This window comes from Artibeus jamaicensis, unplaced genomic scaffold, assembly GCF_021234435.1.
Source record: "Artibeus jamaicensis isolate MK-2021 breed Jamaican fruit bat unplaced genomic scaffold, CSHL_Jam_final scaffold_3151, whole genome shotgun sequence".
NCBI lineage: Eukaryota > Metazoa > Chordata > Mammalia > Chiroptera > Phyllostomidae > Artibeus > Artibeus jamaicensis.
Window position 1 is genome coordinate 3,129,485 of NW_026522037.1, and position 8,441 is coordinate 3,137,925.

General features: G+C 48.5%; 2 protein-coding genes across 4 annotated transcripts in view; one reads left to right on the plus strand and one right to left on the minus strand.

Moving 5' to 3' along the window:
* Positions 1 to 1,499, plus strand: part of EIF2AK1 (eukaryotic translation initiation factor 2 alpha kinase 1) — a 30,658-nt gene extending 29,159 nt beyond the window's left edge. For both annotated transcript variants that reach the window (XM_037134809.2, XM_037134810.2), the window contains exon 15: positions 511 to 1,499. In XM_037134809.2, the coding sequence (XP_036990704.2) occupies positions 511 to 642 (132 nt within the window). In that variant the 3' untranslated portion in view covers positions 643 to 1,499. The remainder of the gene's footprint in view (positions 1 to 510) is intronic.
* On the minus strand, positions 1,492 to 8,413 carry AIMP2 (aminoacyl tRNA synthetase complex interacting multifunctional protein 2). 2 transcript variants are annotated; one of them, XM_037134812.2, is made up of 4 exons: positions 8,268 to 8,413; positions 4,791 to 4,997; positions 2,851 to 3,082; positions 1,492 to 2,028 (listed from the first exon to the last, which is right to left on the minus strand). In XM_037134812.2, exons 1-4 carry the CDS (start codon positions 8,280 to 8,282, stop codon positions 1,640 to 1,642), a joined length of 843 nt encoding a protein of 280 aa, XP_036990707.2. In that variant the 5' UTR covers positions 8,283 to 8,413; the 3' UTR covers positions 1,492 to 1,639. The 2 variants fall into 2 exon arrangements, with proteins under 2 accessions (XP_036990707.2, XP_036990706.2); XM_037134811.2 differs by having other exon boundaries at positions 8,148 to 8,412.
* Positions 8,414 to 8,441: the final 28 nt, after the last annotated feature.

Consider the following 8,441-nt stretch of genomic DNA (forward strand, 5'->3'; position numbering starts at 1 on the left):
TGCTTCAGATGTTGTGAAGTATCTCCCAGAGTTCTTTACGTGTGAGATTTCTTGCTGGTGTCACTGCCTCGGGCTCTGACGATGAGTCCCTTTCCTCGGTCCTGCGGCTGCCCACTGGTCTAGTGCGGCAGGGCCAGTGTTCCCACATCACCTCTGTCTTCAGTGACACCGTTTCGGACCAGTCCCGTTCTCACCTCCAGCATTACTACTTCCCATCAGTTTGTTGCACTTCCGTCTCTGTGGGTCAGTTCCCTTTCAGTTGTCCAGGGAGGTGACGTGACTGGTCCAGATGAGGATGTGTACTGGTTGTTTAGTGTTTTGCGGACTAATCGGCTTTCTTACCATACCGTCGTGGTAACTGACACTTGACCCACGTTGCTGGGTGACGGGCCTTATTGCACTGAACCCCTAACTGGGATCCATGCAGATTGGGACTGTGGGAAGTGAGGCATGCCTCTGTGTTTAAAACGATGACGCCGTCTCAGTGGAGTTTAACATTTTCTATTTCAGGTTAATCTCACCCTGCAGATGAAGATACTAGAGCAAGAAAAAGAAATTGAAGAGCTGAAGAAGCAGCTCAGCCTCCTTTCTCAGGACCAAGGGGTTAAGGATGACATGAAAGACAGTGATGTTCCCATCTAGCTTAATCGGGCTCTAGAAATATGAAGGTGGACTGCAACTGTATGGGCTCAAGTCCACTGGAAGGTATAGCTTTCGTCTTTATTAGCGTGCAGATGGTGTACCGCCGTACCTAGTTGTAGTCAGTAAGGTGGTATAATACCTGACTTTCTAAAGTGAGCTTGCTTCTCCCTGATGTAGCTCTTGCCTGATCGAGCTTTTTGAACTTGACTGCTCTAAACTAACCTTATTGTGCTCTTTCCCCTGTTGTCCCACAACCTCCCATTCCTGAATCGCTTATATTGTCCAGTCTCGCAGACTAGAAGTTTAGACATCCTCGATTCTTTGGAACTCTGCCTACTGACCACCAAGTCCTCCTCTAGAAGCTACTACTGCAGAAACCTGTGTTCTGCGCCCACCACTCACTGTCTGGGCCCAGCCGGTGCTTGAGAGGGACTGGTGGTTTTGACAGTTGACATTTTTCCTGACCCTGTCACACACGGCCAGTTAACTACCAGAGGGCAACTCTGCTCATGCCCTGGCTCAGAAGCCTCTGCTGCCTCCAAGACAGAAGTTCAGCTTCTAAGCTGTGTATGTCGTCCAGCCTGTTTCTGTTCTCACCACCTTTACCTTGGCGGCATTATGCCCTTTCCAAGCTGTGCTTCTTGCCCCCGAGTGATCGCGAAGCTGCTGCGGTGCCAGGGTTCCTGCCTTCGCCCCTGTCCTGGCCCCGCAGCGTTCTCACAGCGGCCGACTCCTGCGTTCCTCAGAGGTGCCATGTGTGTTGGTTTCTGTACCCAAAGGGCGCCTGCCACGTCGCTGGCAGTGGTGTACTGCACAAGATACTGCTCGTTTTAAAATAAAACGAAAACCACAAGTTATGTGGTGGTTTTATTGGTACTTGACAACTGGCCTAAGTAAAGACTCTGATTCTGGTACAAGTCCCTTTACCAACCACAGGCATGGAACAGCACTGTTCTCAAACTCTAGTCTAAATCCACTAAAGGTCAGTTCCCCAGAGTCACTGAAGGAGCTTGAGGGCGGCGCTGAAAGGCGCCAGGTTCTCGCAGGCCCGCATCCACCTGTCCACGTTGGCTGGCACGGGCACACTGCAGCCTCCCGTCTGCCGGAGCACGGACCACAGCACCACGTCGGCCACCGTGAGCTCGTTCCCCACGAGCCAGGGGCTCCTCCCCAGAGCTGAGTTCATGGAGCAGAGCACAGCGACTTTTTCTTTATTGTTTCCCTCTTTCAGCTGGAAAACAGCTGCATCTACCCAGCTATCTATGAGCGTTAGGTTGAGCGCATTGTGCTTCTGGCCAAACAGGGAGAACAAAAACCGTGCAATGTTCCCTTCTCCTTCGATGGGACACATCCTCTGGACACTGAACTTCATCTGAGTCTTTGGCACTGAAAGGAAAACACCCCATGAATGTCAACAGCAGCAGCAGCAGCACTCACAGGAAGTACTTGTGCCCGCGGGGAGGGGACTCACTGACCACAAACTTACGGAGGGACGGTGTACCTTCAAGATCACATTTTCAGGTGTAATAGTCATAGAAGTTTAAACTATGTTTAAAGAACGCAGACCATATGCTAAGAAAGTAACCATGTCTGGTACTCAAAGTAGGAGTTTTCAAGCTGGAGGAACAGACCATCCACTGGGCTCTGTGGCTTTGCCCCCGTAATTGGGGGCAAACTCATACTTAGTCCACTGGGCAGAGGACTGGAGACCAGGAGTCTCCTCTCCCTGGTCAGAGACCCTTTGTACCTTCCTAGTCCCCCCATTTATGAGGGTGGTTAAGGATTATTGGATGGACATGAACTCCCTTCCCTCTATGGACTAACCAGGGGAGGCATTCTTCAGTGTGAGGAGTGATACTCTGCCATCCTATTGGCGGTTTGAGAAGATAACATCAGTGTCCCCTAATGATATGTTTTGGGACGTGAGGGCAGACAGCCAGGGCAGTTGCTGCTCCCCTGCTCTGGCTGCTTAGAGGGGACCTCCCCAAACTGTGCTCTGTCGGAGACCCTGACCCTCCGGGAGGGAGGAGGACATCTGTGGGTCAGGATTCATCTGTGCTCCTGTTACACATTCTGACCCGACAGTGTGCGGCTAAGAGTGTGCACAGCGAGTGTCACTGTCCCAGCACTTGCTGCCTCTTGTTAATAAAATCATGTTGCCCACTTCATGACACGGGATGTGAGTTGAGCCCAGTCCCCTCTACTTACCATTCTTCCAAATCAGAGTAAAACCCAGCTGGTGTTCATGGCGGGGCTGTTTGTTAGTCTGCTCGCCAAAGCACCTGAGAAGGTTTTCTGGCACGTTCTTGACTGCCGAGTGGGTGTGAACAGTGGACAGGACCTTGTAGCGGTCGCAGAGCAGCTGGTGCAGCACGAGCAGGGAGAGGGGCGGCGAGGCGGGGTCTGCGTTGATGACGATGTCTTTCAGAGCCCCGTAATCCTGGGGGGACCAAACAGCAGAGGATGTTAACAGCAGTCTGTGTGTGGGCTCGTCCCAGGTGCTATTTTAGGCCCTAACACCCACGAAGAGGGTGCTACCGTGACCCCGCCTCACAGCTGAGGAAGTGAGTCCCAGGGAGACCAGTGACTTATCCAAGGTCACTCAGCTCAGTGAAGAGTGGAGCTGGGCTCTGAGCTGACGCCGTCCCTTAGTTCTTGCACTGCTGGCTCCTGACAAAAGGTTGACTTTACTGTCCAATTAGTAAAACTGCATATTAAGAGTGGCACTTGTCCCTAAGTTTTAAAAAAGTCACAGGCAATCATAGCTTTCTGTGTCCGCAGGTCCCACACCAGCAGGTGCAGAGGGCCGACTGCGTGTGTTGTTCAATGTCATTTTATGTAATGGACATGAGTCTTGGTGGATTTTGGAGCCCGAGGGAAAACCTGGGTCCCCCATGGACCCGGAGGGCATACCCCACTCCCCAAATTTCCCTAACGCCTGACAGCATCTAGTTTCTGCATCAATTTGTGTTTGCATTATCTGTCAGTGAAGAGTCTCTTGAAAAAAGGTGTTGGCTCAAATTATCACTGGTGATGAGAGGTGGCGGAGACTATAAAAAGCTAGGCGCTCCCTGAAGCACGAAAACCTCCCACTTTGAGGCAGACTTCGTTTCTGTACACTCACTGCCATCACCACTGAACTCACAGCCTGGCTCCCTGGACACAGCCCGTGGCATCCCAGCCTCCGGGCTTGTGTGCCGAGCTGATGTCCTGCCCAGGAGCTAGGGTGAATGCCCTGCAGCTCCCAAACACGCCTGTCACTTGACACCGTGCCTCTGGAGGTACCAGAATCCATTTTCGGCAGCATGTGTCCTGAGTCTGGCACAGCTGTGTGTCGTCACTGGCTCATCAACCAGCCTGGCTCCCTGTGGGCCTGGCCAGGTCTCCCTGGCACCTCTGTGCACGCAAACACATATGGGGTGGTAAAAGGACTCATGTACAGAGGGACTGAGGCTACCAAAAACAGAGCCCCAGGACAGACACTGTAATACCACCTCCACTGTTCAGGTCCTCAAGTAGCACTATTCCTATCACCAATTCGAGTTGGGGGATTAGAAGGCATTCTTGGGACAAACCCTTTTGTGCCCTCCAATAAATAATACTTTGTAATAGGACATTTTTTCTTGTCACATTATACCCTAAACTAGCTGAAGACCACAGACTGTTCATTAAAGGTGGCTGATACAGCTTAGTTTTAATAAAGCGAAAGGAATTTAAGCAAAACACACTTGAAATATGAGACTGATTGGCTCTTAGCGATCTATTTCAACAAGATTGGTGGGACTTTCTTGCGTGAGCAGGCAGAGCCCCCAAATTCAGGCTCCTGTCGGAGTCAGGGTTGACATGTCTCTCCAGGGCTCAGGCTGCTGGAATGCTGCCTGGAATGGGTGGGGTGGGGGGAGCTGCAACCTGACTCCCTTCTCTGCCCTCTGCACCGGGTCTGGGAAGTCAAGAACTTGCTTTGGCTCCACTCGTAGCCCATGAACTTGCTCTTTGCAATGGCACAGTCTTGTGAGGGAGAAAAAAGAGCATGCTCTTTTCACCACCTCCGAAAACTAGCAAGCCGTGGACTCTTTCCCATAAGCCCCATTTTCCAGCACTAATCATCACCTACTGTGCTGACGTTTTCGGACTTTACATGAACCCACCTTTCCAAGTACTGAATTTAAGTCCAATGCACTGGTTGATAAAGCAGCGGGCTCTTCGGCTTGGATTATGTTGGTTACATCCAAGTCCGCATCTGGCGTCTGAATCATCTTGGAGAGACCATCAACCGCAGCTTTCAATTCGTACAGACGTTTTAAAATATTATCTTGGCGGGACTCAAGAGCATGAAGAGATGGGTCAGATTCTCCCTAAGCAAACCAACACAGAGTGTTATTTCCTCTGACATCACAGCAGTCTGCTTAATTTTATCACTTGTCTTCTACTTACTATAGTTCCACAAGTTCATCAACCCTCCCATCTTTTAAAAAGACATTAAAACCAAGTAGCATAATCATCTCATTTTTCCACAGTCCAATGGGTCCTGCAAGTCAATTCACAAATGCTTTAAAACAAATAACTGTACCCTGGCGGGTGTAGCTCAGTGGATTGAGTGTGGGCCTGTGAACCAAAGGATTGCAGTTCGATTACCAGTCAGAGCACATGCCTGGGCTGCAGGCCAGTTCCCAGCAGGGGACACACAAGAGGCAACCATACATTGATATTTCTCTCCCTCTCTCCTTCCCTTCCCTGCTAAAGATAAATAAATAAAATCTTTAAAAGAAAAAAAACAAAAACAAATAAATGTGACTGAAAGCCACTTTGAAATTGTATGATTCTAACTTTTGGTTAATTAGTATAAGAATAGAAGAACAAAATAAATACAAATTTTTATTCTTTATTATCAAAACTTCTTAAATAGAAAAAAGGGCAGTGAAAATGTGACTCAATTTATACTAATAGAAGGGAAAACGGAGCGCACACACTTTAAAAATGTGTTTGACTGGAAGTCTGTCCATGAAGTCAAATGATCATTTCCCAAATCATTCATTCTCAGAGCTGTCCCAGAATTCTCATCTTAGTCATCTAGAACTTTTCACTGCTTACATGTATAACTTCATAAACACAGAACACTTACATTCTTCATTCACTGAATCTCTGCATTTTTCTTGCCTGGTATAGTGACTGGTACACAGTAAGTTACCACTAACGTTTAGAGTAAGTCTCAAGTCAATATAGATTTACCTTATAAAATTTATAAGTCAATATAGATTCACCTTCTCAAGATACCTCTCAATATATACATTGTACAACCTATTTCCAGATTCATGAGCTCTCACAACAGATAATCCATTCTGCACCAAGAAAATAAAATGAGCAGAATGCTCATAACTAGACAGAACAGTCAAGAGTATGACGATGACCTTGAGGTCATTATAAATGGTATGATGTTAGGATTACTGGCTCACATTTGTGTGCTGCTAAGTTGAATTCTTGGGGACCTCTGTTCCTCCTCTAGTCACTCCTAATACTGCTGTCTCACGCTGCTGTAATTCATCACCAAGTGCTGTCATTTCCTGGAATTCATGTGCTTTCCAGCATGCCTGCAGCCACTGCCAACGCCCAAGTTCAAGGCACTGTTTTTTTTTTCACCTGGCCTACTTCCGCCAGTCATCTTGCACCCATTCTGGTCTACCCCTCTAATCCATCCCTAGGATGGCAGCTACACACATGAAAACAAAGGCAGATCCTGTCACCGCCTCCCCAGTGCTAACTTAGGGGAGCCCTTAACCTGCTTGATAAATAACTTACATGATGTGTCCTCTGGCTGCCTCTTCTCATAATTCACCCCTGCTTTGCCTCTAGTCACACAGGCCTTTGGATTCCTAAAACACACCATACCCACAGTGGCCACAGGACTTTTACTCATTCTGTTCCCTCCTGCTACAACATTCTTTCCTCTTCTCTCATCTCAATCTCTCTTTATCCCGGGCAGGGTTGCCCAACTCACCACCCAGTATGGCTATGAATGCGGCCTAACCATGTCATAAATGTACTCAGAACCTAGCCCTGGCTGGCGTAGCTCAGTGGACTGAGCGCGGGCTATGAACCAAAGTGCCGCTGGTTCAATTCCCAGTTAGCACATGTTTGGGTTACAGGCCAAGTCCCCACTTGGGGGCACACAAGAGGCAACCATACATTGATGTTTCTCTCCTTCCTTTCCTCTCTAAATATAAATAAAAATAAAATCTTTAAAACTAAAAAAAATGCTGGAGACATTAAAAGGGTAGTAAAAAATGAACTACTTTATTAAAAAAATTTACTTAGAACCTTTTGTTCTTGCTCATCAGTTTTCAATAGTGTTTGTACATATGATGTATGGTCCAGAAATGCCAAAAGGTCGGACACTCGTGAGACTGGATTCAAAAACTCTCAATGCACTGAAACACTCAACAGAGTAACATGGCCTGCGATTAAAGCTGCCAGCACATCTGAATCTCACCTCTGGATCTGAGGAATGAGGAAATGCTCAAACCTGCTTTACCTATCATTCCGTTTATTGTTAGTCTGTTGTTGTTCTTCCTCAGGCTAGTCTGTGACTTGGAATATTGTTTACCCATCTGTTTTACCCTATATGCATTCAGAAGTTTATTCTTTGAGATGCTCTTATCACGATGGACTTCTAATTACCTATCCAGTGCAATTACCTGCTACAGAAGAGGGGCTGTGTGTCTTAAAAATTAGCAGCTTTGGGGAGGGTGCCAGCATCACCAATGGGCATACACTGCTGGTGAAAGCATACATCAGCATAACCACTTTGGAAAGCAATTTATCAAGTAATTACAGCTGAAGACGGACTTGTCCGCCGAGTAAGCAATGCCATCCCTAGTAAATACTCCGCCTGCGCGTACAGAAACGTTCACTGCAGAACGAAGTAGCTAACAATGGAAACCAGCCAACATCCGTGAGCAGTGGGATGGGCAAGCCGTGGGGTTACGGCTATGCGTTCGGACAGCAGAGAAGACGAGTACTTCGTCATTTCACGTAACAAAAGCTAGTCCTGAAATCATGATGTCTAGAAGCAGGAATTGGACCCAAGACACAAACTGTATGCTTTCACTCACAGCACGACTACGTGGTTTAGGGACGCATCGTTAGGTGGCCCAATAAAGAGAGAAAAGCAAGCAAGATACGCTCACTGCAGTCGGGCCTTTTGGGGGTAGTTTAAGTGGGGCACTTACAACGTTTGCTACCGTGGGTGGTGGTGACACTAGGGTTCCCATTATTAATATGGGCGGCACTGACGTGCTATTCGCTTTTCTGCGGATAAAATTTCCGAATAGAAAAGTTTAAGTAACCACAAGTGAAAAAAGAAAGCAGACAACACGACGCGGGCCTAGATAGCCCCCGACCCCTACTCCAGAGACCCCGAGGCCCTGGCCACAGCGCCTGCGCGCCTAGGCAAGCGTCTCGGCGACTGCGCACTAACGAATGGGAGGGTAGGGATGGCGCGCTCCTACCTGCACGTGGACCGCGTTCTGCGCCAAGCTGCAGCTTTTGCCGTGCACGTTGGGGAGCCGGTACATGCAGGTGGGAAGCTCTACACGGAGAGATGTTCCGCTCCCGTGATAGGGCTTTACCTGGTACATCGGCATCGTGGGGACCAGAGGAAGAAAGGTGACGGATGAGGGACACGAACGCCCAGAATACAAGAAACCCCACCACAAGCCGCGGCCACCTCCTTTCCGCTCAGGCTGCTAGCGCTCTGAAAGCGCAGTTTGTGTGCTCTAATTGGCCCAAACTCTCCCGACGTC